The 16,495-nt window shown below is 49.5% G+C and overlaps 1 protein-coding gene across 1 annotated transcript in view; it reads right to left on the bottom strand.

Annotated features, from left to right (window-relative positions):
- The window catches only part of MYOCD (myocardin), a 25,749-nt gene extending 9,537 nt beyond the window's left edge, over positions 1-16,212 (bottom strand). The window contains exons 1-5 of the mRNA XM_009894351.1: positions 16,136-16,212; positions 10,909-10,964; positions 6,254-6,329; positions 3,877-4,038; positions 5-146 (exon numbers count right to left, since the gene is read on the bottom strand). Of these exons, the coding sequence (XP_009892653.1) occupies positions 5-146; positions 3,877-4,038; positions 6,254-6,329; positions 10,909-10,964; positions 16,136-16,142 (443 nt within the window). The 5' untranslated portion in view covers positions 16,143-16,212. The remainder of the gene's footprint in view (positions 1-4; positions 147-3,876; positions 4,039-6,253; positions 6,330-10,908; positions 10,965-16,135) is intronic.
- Positions 16,213-16,495: the final 283 nt, after the last annotated feature.

Below are 16,495 nucleotides of genomic sequence, written 5' to 3'. Positions count from 1 at the left end.
TGGCTCCGGGGCCTTCGTGCCGGCCGGCGACTCGGTGGAGCCCGGGGAGTCCTCGCTCCTGGCCTGCTCAGGGGACAGCCCGTCATTGCTGCTGTCCTCCTCGAAGGCGAAGGCGTCGGCCGGCTTGGGGAAGCTGACCTGGGTGCCTGCCCGGGGAGAAGGGGCGATGGTCAAGGACCCGCTGGAAGGGGGGCAAGCGCGGCGGCAGGGGGGATGGGGTGAGCCTTGTGGGACGCCTCTGTGTCTGCGCCCACCTCCTCCAGACCTGGCCGCGGGCGAAGGACGTGACGCTGAGGAAGCTCGGACGACTGCCATCCCCAGCCAGCTGCAGGGGCAGCTCCGGGGTGGGAGCGGAGGTGGCATCGGCCATCAGCTCCTGGCCCGTGCCATAGACCAGGTTACTCAGGAGGAGGCCTCGGAGGAGCCTGTCCTGCAACGGGGCGAGGGGCCTTAGAGCCGCCCTCCCCATCAGCTGAGCACCCCGGCCCCAAGCCCACAGCACACCAGGGACCCTGCACAAGAACCGAGGTTGAAATCCACCTGGAGGGTGACCTGTGTGTTCATGGCACAAGAGCCAACGTGCATGGACCCAGCTGTGGCTGGGCAGAGGCCTCCAGATCCTGTCTGTCCACAAGCTTCACCCACACCACATGCTTCAAACCACTGCCATTGCCTCCTGACTGCCGTGGACATTGCTTCTCCCCACTGCAAAGCTCCCGCTTGCTATCTCCTAGTCAGATGGGCAAGAGCTCTTGACCCCTGTTTTTTGCTGATAAATAAAGTGCTGAAAAAGAAAAGGTCTCATGTGAGCCTGGTGGTGCAGGTGGGGGTAGAGGAAGGAGCAGCACGGCCACACTTGTAATCTCCTCGTGCTCAAGTCTGGCATTTGTCAGGCCGCTTGGCACGCTGATAGCGAGGTGACAAATGGGGAAATAGGAAGGGCCTGGGGACAAGCTTCCACCTGTCCCTGCTGCCGGTCTGGCAATGTGCACCTTCTCACTGACACACACCCTCCCACGCTGACCCCTGCCCCTATCTGAGAGATAAGGGTTATCTCTGCTTGCTCTGGCTGGTGGTGCCAGGGTGGGCGAGGAGGCCCTGGCTCCCTGCCCCGTGCTGCTGCCCAACCGCTCTATGAGAGCAACTGCGTCCTGCCGAGAGTCTCTCCTCCCCACTCCCCAGGGCAAGGCGTTCCTTATATGTCCCCAGACACATGGCCGTGTCCCCTCTGCGTCAGAGGCAGCACCCAGACTGGGTCTTCCCTGAGGAACTGCATGGTCTACCACCTGGGCTGGGTGGGAGCTGCTCCCCATGCCTGCAGACAAGCGTGGGCATCCTCTCTTGGGAAGAATGACAGCAAGCAAGGGGGACTTGTGGACCTGCAATCTCCCTCTGGGCTGGCATTTAATAAGCATGCATTGAGAAATGGTGCCAAAGCCGGGAGCCCAAGGGACCTTCAGGACACAGCAGCAGCCCAGAGCACGACAGGAATGTGCTGCATCCTGCTGCTTGATACCGGGGGCCTGTGCCGGGTAGGGAATGCTGCCCTTATCTGTCCTGCTCTCACCCAGTCCAGGGCTGACTATATTTTTTCGCGATCCCATGTCTCTGCTGTAATCTCAGGCAGAATGGTGTTTGCTCGGGGCTGTTTCTAATGCACTGGGTATTGTCCTCTCAAGCGTATTGGACAAAGTGATGACAAGGACCTGGTAAAAAAGGATTCTTATATCACTGCTCAGCTATGTAGGGCACTGGCGGCCTTCTGTCACTGGGACGTTAGGGCTTTCGGTTGGGGTCTGGCACTTTCTGCTCACCCTGCCGGAGGTGATTAGAGGAACACGTCAGCTGAATTTTCCACTGTATAAACAGTTGAGATTCCAAGGTTAAAGTAAAATGATTTTAAACCCTGTCATCTTTCTGGTATTGCAAAAACAAAAGGCTTAACGTTCAGAAGTGCCAGTGCTCATCTCTGCTCTGTGTTCAAGCCCTTCGCCCCAAACCATGACCACCACAAGGCGCCTCTGACTCCAAAAATCAGCTTGAGGATCATTCTGCCTGGGGCTTTCTTCTGCAGAAACCTGAGGGCTGGGACTGTGTACCTGATGCAGGTGCACCACCTCCTCCTCCCAGCACCAAACAGTACCAAGTAAGTTTGTGTTTGACCCTAATGTGCTGTGTGTTTCACCCAAAATGGGATAAAATTGGCTTACAGGACACATTTTTTCCCCAGCAATGTGATAGAACAGCATTGCGAAAGGGAGAAATTTAAAATTGAGCAAATCGTTTTAAGCCAGACTTCTTGTTTTTAACAATTTTGTCCCGTAAATCTGTGTTTACCACAAGCTCCTGACAAGGCAGCCGGAGAGAAACTCAGCTCAAACTTCAAGCACGCTTGCCCAGCCTCCAAGCCTCAGCTCCAGTGGATAAAGTCATGTTCAAACTGCCTTGAATGTTTATAAAGACGTGATTTTTTTAAAACATTTTTTTTTTTTCACTCTTCTCTCCTTTCATGGGTGTCTGGGGAGATTTTACTTGAACTCTCCTTAAAAATTCCTCTTCAGGCAGAATCCTGGAACTTTTCACCTTCAAAGGCAAGAGCTGTGAAACACTGGAAATGGAGTAGCTCAAGGACCAGCCTGGAGAAGCCCTGCATGAACACCGCATGTGCTTCACAGCGGGGAAACCAAGAACAGGAACAATTGCAGGGCAGGACAGAGCGGTGTCTGAGCCTGGAATATTTCATGTCATTTATGCTGGTTTCTGGGATGAAATGAAAGTCAAAGTGCTTCCTGTTTCATTTCCCATTTTCAGCATAACTTCTGTCATTCAAAAACCCCCTCCTGTCCCAGAGTCTGCCACCGTCCCTAGCTTGCTCTGAGCCCCAGAACAGGCACTTAATGTGGGATTATGCCAATGGAAATAATCCCATGAGTTCAGGAACCAGGAGCAAAAGCACAAGGAGTTCCCAGGGGGTTCCCTTGGGTCTCCGTGCCTCACTTGAGACCCAAAGGCTGATTTGGACATGCAGAGATGGCCCCAGGCTTCAAAAATACGGGCTGCTGTCCTGGCACTGCAGGACCCCACTGGCTTTTCAGCTCCTTTGTCTTCTTTTGGACCTCCCTGTCCTGGCACTGGGGCCTGACTCAAAATCTGAGTCACCTTTTTGCTTTGTGTTGGCTCCCTGTGGCAGCACAGGGGAAATAATTGCGGAGGATTCTGGCTCCCTCCTCCAGCTGGGAGTAGGTGATGGAGGAAAACCAAGCTTAGGCATAAACCAAGTGGTGGGTGCTGGTTGGTAGGAGGGTACCCTGCTCTGGGGTGCAGGCTGCTCCTTGCATTCCCCATCAGCCTAGTGCCCCAGGGATGATTTCCCTTTCCCAGCCATGCGGCATCCTACTCTGTTGGGCCTTGCACACCACTAGCATCAGTGGAAAAAAAGGAGCCCAGCTGGTCTGGGGCCACTTCACCTGCACATACTGGTATATAAAAGCTTGTCAGGACACAATTGGGAGAATCCAGACTGGCCTCGCAACCACACGTGTGCACCCAGGTCCTCTCCCACGTGGTGGAGGAAGGAATGTCCTGTCTCCAGCATTTGAGAAGGGAGGTTCTTTCTGAGGAGACATGGCTGAAAAATCCCGCATGTTTCCATGGACATTGCGCTAAGAGCTCTTTTTTTCATAAGCCTGGGTAGGAGAGCACAGGCTGTGCTCAACTGGGCTGCTTACTGTGAAAATAATAAAATTTAAGCAAAAAATGCAGCTCTAAACTCCAGGTTGGTCACTTCCTGCAGTTGCTGTGGTATGTCCTCGTAACCTTGCCAGCCCCTGCCCCGTGCCATGCACACACCACAACATGCACGTTCACTTCCACTACCTTTTATGGCCTCTTTCACAGCTGAGTCGACAGGAATAATATTCTTCTCCACCAGCTCCAAAGGACCTGGCCTGAGAGCAATCTTTTCATTGAGATCATCTGCCAGTCGGGCTCTTTTCAGCTTCATTTGAGTAGACTGAATGGACCCCTCTGCAGCTGAGTCTAAAAGGCCAAATGGAAGGCATCAGTTCATGACCTGGGGCATCTGTAAGCACAGTGTTGGGTGAGAATGTACTCCCCCTTCAGCCCAGCCTTCCTGGGCTGTGGCCAAACCTAAGCATGGCTCAGTGCACAGCAGGAGCTGCTCTGAAGCTGGGAGGCAGGATGTTGAATTAGATGGGGCTGGTGGGGTTTGTGACATGGGTCCTCCTCTGAGCCTTAGGTCAGCTTCTCCATTCCCAAGTAGGAGCCTCTGTTTACTAGCCTAGGCTTGCAAACCCAGCCTGCAGCTGGAGCATCCTCTCCAAGGCCCAGGAATGATCTGCAATGGAAACCTCATTAACAAACTGTGACTAACGTGAGGGCCAAAGTGGACTCCGGCTCCTGCCTGCCAGGAGCCCCTTGGCCCTTGTGTTCCCTACTTCTGGGGAACAGCTGGAGAAAAGAACCATTAACAGTGTTTGACAACTGGTATAAATGCCTTACACTGGAAGATCAAAAGCTGTCTTTGAGAGTGGACATTCAGAAGTGGCATGACTGCAGTGCTCCAGGCCTTCAGGGAAAAAACAAGCTGGTGGAGAGGAGCATAACAAAGGCAGCTAGATCTGGAAGCCACAGCCCTACCAAACTCAGCTGAGAAGTTCCATTATTGAGTGGTTACAGAAGTGCGGCCAATTCTAATAGAAAGTAGTGGTTTCCTGAACAAACATGATCTGGCTCCTCTGGTGGCACAGGTGTGAGTAGTGAAGGAGTGGGATCCTAAACTAGACCATCTCTACACTCTCGGAGTTCTAAAGTAAGAAAGGCTGCATCTGGATTTTGCTATCTTGAAAGACTGGACACTACTCTAGAGGAGGTACTGTAGACAACACAAGCTACAGGGCTTGACACCAGGCAAAAATGCTCTGCAGGAGGTCAGGAGAGCTGGTCTAAGGTCATTGCTGGCCTCAGACTATATAGGGTAGCGAACACACATGAGGTGTGTTCTTTGAGGTGAACAGTAACAGAAGGTGTGCCTGGAAGGTATTTGGATGATAAAAGGTGTTTCAGCTGGCCAATTTCAATCATCTCTAGGGCTTGTTATGAACCAAATGGACGTGTAAGTCCATGATACACCAGGGCACACCTCCATGAAATACAGAGCATGATGGGCAGAGGTGTGAGCAGGGCTCTGGCTGAGAGGTGTGTGTTTGGCAGCACAGCCAGCTTGCTCAGCGTGCAGCCACGCAGCTCCACCTCTCCTTCAGCTGTGTCTCACTGTCCCTGTCCATGCCTGGTGACTGCAGCTGCCTCCATATCTGGTTTACAGCTCTTGAGCCCCAACTCCAGTCCATATTGCTTCTATTATTTAACCTAAGGTAAAGACACTTTCCACCTGTTAAATGGGCAATGGTGCTGGCTTGTTTTAGGGATGGACACCCAAGAGGAAAAAGAAATATGGACTTCATCAATGCTGAGAACAGAGGCCAGCATTTACAGTTGCCAGAGAGCGATCTGCTGCTTCCAGGGGACTGACAGGATTCAAGGAGAGAGGCTGCACATCCTTCCTGTCTCTAAGGAGCTTGTTATCTCTGGAGATAACGAGGGACACCGCAGTGTTCTGCTGTCTGTGATGGGATGCAGCGGAGCCATGCCAGCTCTTTGGCTGGGAGGGGACACCAGGATGGGAGAGGGGAGAGCTGCTGTGGCTCAGACTGATAGCAGGGCTCACCCGTTTCATATGGCTGTGCATGGGTCATTACTGTGTTGCCATGATTTGTCACATAAAATATCCAGAATTAAGGCAAAACAAACGATATCCAGCTTTGGGAGGGTATTGCAACCACCTGCTACAGGGATTTCAGTGCCCTGGACAACAAATCCCCCCGGTGTGCTTTTTGTGAGGATCAGACCACAGCACTTCTGTCTATCAGAGTCCTCTCACAGCTATTCTTTGCCCTCTAGAGCATCTTCTACTGGTCCCTGACAGAGATGGGACAAAGATAATATGGCCTTGGGTCTGCTTCTGTCAGGGAAAAAATGTGTGTCCTGCCTCCTGAAGACCAGGTCAGGACTGAATTCCGTACAACATGTCCCTTTTGAATCTGCCTCGTATGAGCAGCTGAGGCAAATTTAACCATGATGAGAGTCCTGAAGGGAGCCCAAGTGTAGCAGGAGAGACGTGAGTCACAAGGCAGGAGACACAAGGAGCATGTGGGAGAAGCTCAGGCAGTCTTACCTTGTAAAATGTGCATATTGACCAGGTCTGATCGCTCAGGCCTGCTTCTGATCTTGTGCTTGAGATAATCTTCAGTCTGCAGAACACAAATGCAGAACGTTACCTGTCTGGAGCAGCGATAAGGTACAGAGAGTGTCTGCGCCTGTGCCATCCCATGGTTCTTTTGGATTTGTTACAAGCTGGGTTGAGTGAGCTCCTAAATGGCTATTTTTAAATTTTTTTTTCACTAAGACACTGGTTTGTTCTTGGGCAGTTGCTCTTCAGGAAGGGAACAATGTGCATGGAGCTGCTGACTGCTCACTATCCCTGCTCCTAAGCTGTGTCATTTCCAATTTCCCTAGGGATTCTGATGCCTGAAGTATTACGAGAGCTTATGGGAAGGATGAGAGCTATTCACCGGGAGTGGTGGATCCACTCCTAGCTTAGCATACCATGTCACCTTTGAGAGCCGCACCAACGCAGCTCCAGAGTGTACTGTTAGCCATGGCTTCTGTGGGAAGCCTGGCAATCTGGGGTGAGATATAAGGCTGATCAAGTCATGAAGATACCCAGAATCTCTTCCCAGGTCAGCCACGAGGCTTATCCTTCCTGCAGTTCTGCAGCTCCTATGCTGTGTGGTTCCTCACCCCAGTTACGATGTGGGGTTGAGAAAACCCACTTTGCAGATCACTGCAGCTGAGCTTGTGATGAACACGGTCCTGGAGCCTTCTGCCAACTTCCTCATGGCTTTAGGAACATAAAGGCACACAGAGGTACAATAACGCCTTCCACTAGGGCCAAGAAAGTCAGTGTTGAGGGCAGCTGACCTCAAGAATACAAACATAAGCTTATCCCCTGGTGAAGAAAAGCTAGAGTGTGGCTTGGACAAATTATTAGCTGTTTGCTAAGCTGAGATGTAAGAAGAAATAGTACCAAAAAATGTACATAGTTCAAAGAGGTTAAGCTCTTAAGGATAAATATAAAAGAATAGCACAAGCAGCTGGAGCAAAACTGGAAAACCCACAGTACAAAGAGCACAGGATCACGAGAAAAAGATTTTATAAGCACTTCTGTAGCCAGGACAATGCAATGGAAAGTGCTGTCTGTGTTCCATAAACAGGAGAAATAATTGTGGATGCTGCTGAGATGGCTACAGGATTTAATGCCTTTTTAAACCATCTTCACTGAAAAGATAAATGGCAATTATCAATCAGAGGACTAAGCCAAGAACCTTCAGCAACAAAAGAGAAGAAGCTCCAGTTATCAGGTTGGAGAACAGGTTGGAGAATACTCAGATGAGTTAAATGTTCCCAAACAGTTTGAGATACACAAGGCTAGAGTAATAGCAACTATCTGTGGGTCTCCAGGAAACTAGGTAAGGGAGAGCATTATTTCTTGCCTTGAAGAAACCAAGAAATTATAAACCAGTCAGGAAGATATTGGACCAAGTAATCAAACAATCTATATAAATGGATTTTGAAGATAGCAAGGAGTTGAGTAACAGCCAGGATGGATTCATCAAGAGCAAACCACATTACACCAACCTAATTTCCTTCTATGGAGAGATGACAGATTTCTGTTACAGCAATAAACAACGAATTTCACGTAGCTTGAATTTAAGCATGTTTTGACATTATCTCACATGACTTTCTCATATGCAAGCCAGAGAAATTTGGTCTGGATAAGACTAACATAAAAAAGGAGCATAGCTGTAGGTCACCAGAGGAATTAGGAATGGCTCATAGTCTAAACAGAGGAATATATCAAATCATGTTACACAGCAATTTTTCCTACTAGTCAATATATTCATTAATGCCTTGGATAATAGAAGACATACTCCTTAACTCTGAATCATTCAAGGCTAACAGATTACAATGCAATATGATTTGGAGTAATTGAAGAAATTATCTGAAATACTTTTGATACAATTTAAAGAATGACGTTTGGAAAGGACTGCATTCAGGTCACAGTTAGCCACAGCTAAGCCAGCTGATTAAACACAGGGGTGGATGAAGACTTAGTCCACCAGAGATGCTTCTGTAGTGGTCATTGGACAGTGGCCTTAGGCAGAAATTAGTTACTGTATAAACAGAGAAAAAAATATAAAAAGGTCTGGAGAATCTAGTGATCAGCAACTGAACCACATCCCCAGAGCAGCAGGCGGCTTTCTAGAAGACACAGTGAAGAGTGTCAGATGGGCCCTAGGAATAGCCAGGCCCCGTTCTGTGTCCTGCATTTGAACAGGTCCATGGGAAGGGTCTGGAGGAGAGCTACAGAATTCGTTACTGAGCCAGAGAGGGGATCAATGAGGAGAGGCTGAAGGGAGAGGAGGTGGTCAGTCCAGAGGTGAGATGGCTATAGGGAAACAGGATGCAAAATACATTTTAAAGGCGTTACAAGAAAAAAGATAAACAGTTCTGCATATGCTTGCATGTAGGAGAAAAAGTGATGGGCTTAAACCGCAACAAAAAAGCTTGGGCTGGGGATCAGAGGACACTTGCTAACAGCACAGGTTCGAGAGCACTGGGGTATGTTGCAGGGGGTGGGATGTCTGTCGGTGGTCACACATCTGTTAGGAATGACCCAGATGGGGCTGTTCTGCTTGGGGGCAAAGGTGCACTAGCTGTCCCCTGCAGTCCCTCCCTACCACGTGTGCTGGGCTGCTGGGAATAAGTGCTAAAGCCCTGCTGAGCAAGACTGCCTCACGAAAGTCAGCCTGCTCTCTGTCCTCCGATCCAGCAATCTATTACAGGACATTGACTTCAAAGTCTGCTGCGCTGGCCTGTTGCCAGCCTCTAACATGGCGAGTGACATGTTTAAACAAATAACAGACATTTTATTTACTGAAGTCTTTACAATTTCTTGCCCCCCCCCCCCCCCATTTTTCCCCAGCTTATTTTCACCAACACCATCCCTTGTTTGGACCATGTGTAGGTTTGCCTGGTTCCTGTGCCAGCTCAGAGCAAGCTGGTGTCTGCACCTGAAGGCAGTTAAATTCACGTAATGCATTTCCAGCTAACCCTCAGATCAGGTCCTGACTTGGACTAAGCTTGAATTGCTGTCCTACAGATGTGGCATTGTTCGTGTTGAACCCAGCTTTCACACTGCCTTGGCCTGACTTTCTGCTGTGATTTCTGTTCCTTCTGACCTTTGCTGTTTATAAGCTGCATTTGTGTCACTGGGGTGCAAATCCTGGAGAAAGAACTCAGATGTGGGTTTTGTTGTTTTTTTTTTTTAGCATCAGCTGAAGCAGAAGAGCTTTCAAAACACATGAAAGTGGTTGCTCTTATCTGCTTTCTGTTTGCAGAACATCAGTTTGGAGGAATATCAGCTAAACAACAAATGCCATTGAGTAATTATCCAGAAACAGCCACTGCTCCTTCCCTGTCAGAGCTCTAAGCAGGGCATCCTTGCAAAGGAGTATGTTTGTTATGGGCTGTGCTCATTAGTGTCTTCGTTAGCATGCTCTAAAAATGCATGCAGTTTGGGATAGACTAGACCATCCTTCCCTTTTCCCCAGGCAACTAGCCAGTGAAAGTCTTTGAAGAGAAAGACAGAGACACAAATGTATACTTAAACTGTAAAATATATGACACTTCAAGGATACTTTGGATTGCTTGAAATTTTGTAAGCATACTAATTTTTCAGAGTCATATTATGTTTCTTGTGCTAGTCGTTTATTACCACAGGAGACTTGGGGCAAGTGATTTGGAGTGTGTTTAAGTTCAGAAGAGCACTTCTCCATATTTCACAATCATTCTTCCTTGCAAGGCTCCTTTTCCACGTGACTGCAAGCACGTTTTGCAGATTAATGAAACCAACTGTTGTGTTCAAGCAAAACCTGCATGACTGATTTTTCCCTTTTCTGTGGACATCAGCTTGGTCAAGGCTGGATGGCGGGCGCTTGGAAAACCAGTGTGATTTCCCAAAAAGTGATCGCATCACAGAGTTGTGATGTTTTCTGGAAATGGCTACTTATCTTATCTCTGCCTTCAGCAATATTTAGGGAAGCCTGAATGCAGTTAGATAATGGGGCTGGTGGAAGCCTGGCCCACTTAGCCCCTTGGACATTGTGTGCCCTAATGGCCAAGCTGCACTGCCGAGCTGAAAGCCAGGCTCTCCTCTGATGACAAGTGTGAGCTCCCTGGGGACTTGCTCCAGGTGACAAAGGGCATTTGCATTCCTCCTGCACACTTGCTAAATAGTTAGGCTCCGTAGGTCCTGTTTGCTGCTGGCACTTCCCTAATCCCACTGACTTGAGCAGGAGTGGAGAGCAGCCAGCACAGCGAGGAGTGGGCTGTGGACCTGGCCTGGAGAGGAAAACAGCACTTTGGCTGCTTGGACATTTACTGTAAGGACTGCCAATGCCATGCTGAACTACACCCTGGCCACAACCTCTTGTAAAACCCAGGGGCTGTTGTGAAACCCCATAGCTCAGGGCACAGATGGCCCCTCTGCCCTTTTAAACCTCCCCTACTTGGGGAAGGGCAGAGCATTTGTGAACCCTGGCTTGGGCCCACTGCGCCTGGAAGCAAGGTCCTGACCCTCACCCGTGGCCACGGGGCCTGGATGGAGGATGCCAGAGGAGGGGACAGTGGTGGAAGGTGCTTTCAAACCCCGCAATGCATGCAAAGCGAGCCCACATGTTGCCTCATTGGGATGGCTGCAGGAGTTACCTTGGCTCGCTCCAGACTTTTTCGTTGTTCATGGAATGCGGATGGGCTTTTCAGTGCTGCAACAGGAAAGAAAGAGGAGCAGTCAGCACAGGAGCGGAAGCAAGCAGCCACCAGGATATTCAGCAACAGCATTTTAATGAGTGCTATAAAAATAGCAACACAAACTAGCTGTTCTCTCTATTGCACTGACTAAAAATAACTCAGGAAAGCTCTGGGAAATCCCGTGCTCTCAGCCAGTCCATGGCAAGAGAGCAGGGGGGATAAAGAGCATGGGGAGCGCAGGAGGCACATGGGCAGGGAGGGGGTGCAGGCTTTGAAACGTAGTGCTCCGTGGGACATGTCAGAGAGCAGATGTGGCTTTTCCCTGTAGTGCTTCCTGCAGGTCATGGAAGGCAGCACAGCCCCACGAGACAGATCTGGGAAGAGCAATAACCTGAGAGAGGATGTCACCTGCAAGTAAAACCTGCGGGTGACTGAGGCTTGAGGCCAGCAGGGAAACCGAAAAGACCTGCTTCACCTTTTGGGGCCATGTGGGTGCAGCCTCCAGCAATGGTACTTCAAGGCAAGAACCCAAAGCTGTGGTCCTTTGTCCCTCTTCCATCGCTGACTACACTTCCATCTCCTTTAGGTTCCCTCTCACTGGATATTTGTCCTGCCCCCTGCCCAGAAGCATCTGTGTGAGATGGGGACTCCCTGAGCAGCTGCCCGGCCAGGTACCCGGCAGCAGATCATGCTTCCAGTATCTCCTGACTCCAAGGACGATTAGCCCAGAGGGGCTCCTGAAGGAAAGCCAATAATCCCTGTCCCATGGAGCAGTCTGTACTGGAGTCATGGAGGACCTTGAACACTTCCTTGTTTACTCTGGTTCAGTAGAAATTGGAGCAGAATTTGCACAGTGAAGGGGTTAATATTTCTCAGATCCTGAAAAAATTCTTTTCTGGCTGTGTAAGCAAGCAAAATTAACTGTTCCCATTGGGATGGGGAAGGGGAAGGTGTCCCCACCCACAAAAACAGTCTGCTACAACTTTTTTGTTTGGCAACAGGAATTCCCTTTCCATCTTCTGAGTGGGATCCGATAAGGACAGAAATTATTTTCATACAGGACATGTTATTCTCCATAAGTCTAGAGGAGGATGAAGAGAAGACTGGGAGCAGCTGGGAAATATCTGCATTGGCTTTTGGTGGGCAACACCCAGGGAAACCCCCCTAACTTCCAGTGAATCACAGTAAAACACAGAAGGCACATTCCTTCTTGTGGAATAAGCTCTATGGAACTATCAGAGTGGATAATTCCCCTTAGGCATTGGGAAAGCGGACATACAGACAAGCTAGCGTTACTGTGCCATGCTCCGGTGAGCAGCCATGAGGACTTGTGGCAGCTGGTTTAATCAGAAGCAAAATAAAATGGTGCACATGAGGAAATGAAGTTAGCAAGAAAGATGACTTTTGCAGCCCTGCTCACTGTGAAGTACTGACATTGGGAGTGTGCTATGGGCATTGACCAAACGTTGTGCTATTCAAGAGGAAAACGTTGCAGAATTTAGTCATTTACCAAGATTTTTGGAGGAATTATGTGGATGCTGCAGCTTGTATTAGTCTGCAAAACAAATAAAGACATTGCTAGCACTGGTTATTCAGACAACTTGTCAGGGGATGACATGTCAGCTTGAAATGGCTGAGGGTCTGGAGGCATCAGGGCAGAGCTGCTGTGCTTGGTGTTGGTAAGCTTGGGACTATTGCCTCTGAGGTTTGAGTTGGATGATGGGGTGGTGGCTGCTTACAGCAAGAAGGTCTTTACTTCAAGCGCAGCTGTTTCTGCAGCCCGTAACAGTAGGGGGAACCTTGCCTGGAGGAATCCTTTGTCCTGAAAGCTGCCTCCCCCTGCTTTTGGGCAGGTGAGCAGGATCTGGCTGGGGTGCAGGGCAGGCCTCTGTGCAGGTCTAGAGGAAGGGTTCATCCATGCTCAGACCTACAGCCTGCCTTTCTGCAAGTGACCCCACATGCTCTTGATTTAAAATGCTTTTGCTGGGTCTGTAGCAGTGTCACTAGGAAAATAAAACTGCATGTGTTGTTGCATGAACTGGAAACTTCCTGCTTAGTGAGCCTGAAAAATGGGGCAGGATCTGCTCTCACCTGCACTCCTGTGCATCAGGAGCGTGGCTGTGTCTCAGTGAACCTGGACCTCCCCTTGCTTTCAGAGGACCCTCCATACACAGAGTCATAGGGCTGAAGGGACCCATAGGCTGCCCTTGCCTACCAGTCTGAGCCTGTCTTTATTTGTAAATATTTTTTCAGTAGCATTGATTGTTTTGCTAGCCAGTTATTCAATTTACAACATGAAAACATCTGACAGTCAAAGTCCAGCTTTGAACCTGAAGTCTTGTGCAATGCTACTGCCTTTTGCTCCTAAGCATCCTTCTTTAGGCAGTTTCCTGCCTTCTGCAGTGATGAGGCCATCTGAAGGTTTTGCATTTCTTAGGGGAACATCCAAGGGAGTGTGAACAGAGCTCAGGTATGCAATGGCATTAATCTTTTCCAGTCAGCCCAAACACAGACAGGGCTTTGGTAAGGATATTCATCCCACTGTGCTGTGCTCGAGTAACACTGACACTTCTCCCTGCGCTACCCTAATGGATACCAAAAAACTGCCAGCTTCCTCGGACTTACTCCAATGTTTCACTATAAGCTGGTGAAAGCTATAGCTTACCATGCTATAGCTGCACTGCTGAACAGCTCAGCAGGCTCTGCATATAGTCATCAACTCCCTTCCCTACAAGGGTTTCTACAAGCCCTCAAAGCTTTTATCCAAAGCTGTTCTGTTACTCTGACCTTCCATCTCTCTTTCTGGTCTCTCAGTCCAGAATGGATCAGTTAGAAAAACAAAGTTTCTCTGGCCTGGGATTATATCAGCATAAAACGTATGCAATGGGTTGAAAACAATCCTTGTGCAAAATCTGATGTGCAATGTGGGATCAAGTGCATTCTCCAAGCCTGGTACCAAACCTGACCCTCACTGTGGAGACCAGCGATGCCCATCTTTTCTCTTTCCAGAAGGGCAGTTCTCAACCAGTGTGGGTTACAGCCATACGGGTTCATTTCTTGCCCTCCTGCAATGCGTGTGAACTGAGATCCTGTCCCAGTGCACCTCCTAGAGCCCACCTCACCTGCTGGTCCTCAGAGCCAATAGAGCATGGAAGATATGGTTAAACATAGACTTGTTTTTCATAAGGAATGACTGCACATGCCCAAGCTGGCTGGGGCTCCCATGTATTAAATGCTAACATCGAACACTTCCTCCTGGGGTCAAATTCAGCAGTTAAATTCTGCACGTTTGTTTTTATAATGGCAAAAGTGCCTTTTCTTCTGGTCCTTCCTGTGATTGAACTGTGATCAAGCTTCCCAAAATGGCCTTCTTGGACAGAAACCAGACTGCAATATGTCAGCCTAGACGCTGGGAGTGCAAAGAAGGCGTAAGTAACAGGAAAATACCCTTCAGTTGCCATGAAATAAATTGGGCCTAATGCATGGTCTTCAACGTGTGAGGTTTTAAACATTAGGTGCCATTTGTAAAAGTGCCGTCCCATGCACCAGGCGCTGCAGGGTCCGGTTGGCACTACTGCTCCATACATGTGCAAGGGGGTGTCCTGCCCTTTGTCTGAGTGTGCCCACTTTTACAGAGTGGACTTAGCAGTTCAGGAGATGTTAGACATGTTTTTGGCCACTGACTATATTGCCAGTGCTTGCAGTACTGTAACAAATGTTGCAGTATCTTGCTTAAAGCTCCAACTCGTGGAGTCCTGTGATGAAAATGCCTGCCCTTTGGTGGCAGGAGCACAAAATCTGAACACTTAAAGAAATAAACAGAAGAAAAATTAAAAGAACCTGCATTTATCAGTCTTAAAACCATGGGATCATTTTGACATTCATGATTTTTGTCATCCTGCACAAGTTTTCTTAATGCTTGATGCTGGCAATACTGTACTGAGAAGGTGTCTGTTGCTGGCAACCTTGACACAATCCTTTCGGAAGGCAGATGCATGAGAAAGGCAGAAGGATGGGCAGGGTGCAGCAAACAGTGCTCTTAGCAATGCTAAGAGCCATGCTCTTAGTAAGTTGTTCTTCTGCTGTTTAGGCAAGAGCTCCGTCACAGTCTTCAAGGTTACCCAGAAGAGACAAATGTGACATAGCTTTTGGAAAGTTGCGATCTTAGCAGTGAACCCAAGGGGCCCTTGATGAGACAGAAAGGATGATCCTCTGCCTGGGTCCCAGGTAATCACAGATTCATGCACATGGAGCTTGAGCTAGGTCAGGATGGAGTTATCCCTCCAGCAGAGCTGAGCTCCCAACGTCATTTCTGCGGTAGTGCTACAGGTTTCATGATGCACCTGCAGGTGCAGAAGTGGATCATTTTCATTCACTTACTACTTGGGCTCAGCAACTTTCTGATGCTGAATGACTACATGACAATGGTGGCCTGGAGCTTGTCCTTCAGGCTTGAATGCCAGGTTAGCAAAGATGAATGTGGTCAGAGAGGGGAAAGCACGGACATCATTCATCGGTCTGCAGCAGACAGGCCCAGGTGGGGTTCCACTGGCCTCAGTGGGGTTCCACTGACAGTTCTACCCTGTGGGGTCCTGGCTGTGCATGGGCACAGATCTGGATATGTCTCGCTCATCCAGGGGCTGCCCTTCACACTGGGGCCAAGGCTGTTACCCACTGCTTCCTTCTTCCACAGCCTCCTGGAGTGGACCCTCTCTACCTCTTCCTCCTTCTCTGGGTCTGATCCTGCCACAGAGGTTCCTGGATTTTACAGGAGGACATGAGCTTCTCTGTCCTTGCCTACGTGAATAGCTTAGCGAGCCTTCTGCTTGGAGCTAGGTATGCTTGTTCTGCTACAGTGACCTCTGGGACAGGGAGCTATGCGGCTGAATTTTGGGATGGTGTAAGCTAAGCATCTCTCCTGACTTCACTTTGAGCAGCAGCATTATAGTCTGTGTGGCAAATCATAGAATGGTTTAGGTTGGAAAATGCTGGGCACTGTTGTACAGCACCAGGGACCATAATATTTCTACAGGGCAGGAAGCAAAATCCTCCCTGGTAGCGATCTGCTCAGAGCTGAGTGGGTCTGAGCAGGCAGCTGGTGCCACACAGTGCCCCAGCAGTGCCCCAGCTGAACACAGCCCCTCTGAGCCCAGAGTGGGTGAAAAAGGCAGAAAAAGATACTCACGTGGCATGATGCCTTGGTCTGCCAGCTGCTCACGGGTCCTTCTCTGCTGAAGCCGTAGCTGTAAAACTGTGAGAGAGAGAGTGTCAGGAAAAGCTGCAGGATTTTACTGAGTTACCAATACATCTATCAGGGACAATGTATGCGGGGGTCTGCGTGTGGCAGAGGTCTGACGCTGGTCCCTGCTGCTGCTGGGCCAGCCTTGGTGCAGCAGAATGCTCCAAGCCAAGGAGGACTGCCAGGGAGGAGCTGCACAGCCTGCACCCACCCGGTCCTCACTTTTGTGGACACATGAGCAGGGCAGCTCCTGGTGCAGGCAGTACCCTAGTGCCTGGGACAGACTGCTCCCTGCCCGGCACCTCT

This window comes from Charadrius vociferus, unplaced genomic scaffold, assembly GCF_000708025.1.
Source record: "Charadrius vociferus isolate BGI_N301 unplaced genomic scaffold, ASM70802v2 scaffold121, whole genome shotgun sequence".
Classification (NCBI taxonomy): domain Eukaryota; kingdom Metazoa; phylum Chordata; class Aves; order Charadriiformes; family Charadriidae; genus Charadrius; species Charadrius vociferus.
Note: the sequence above shows the minus strand (reverse complement) of the source record. Positions and strands in the feature narration are given on the sequence as shown.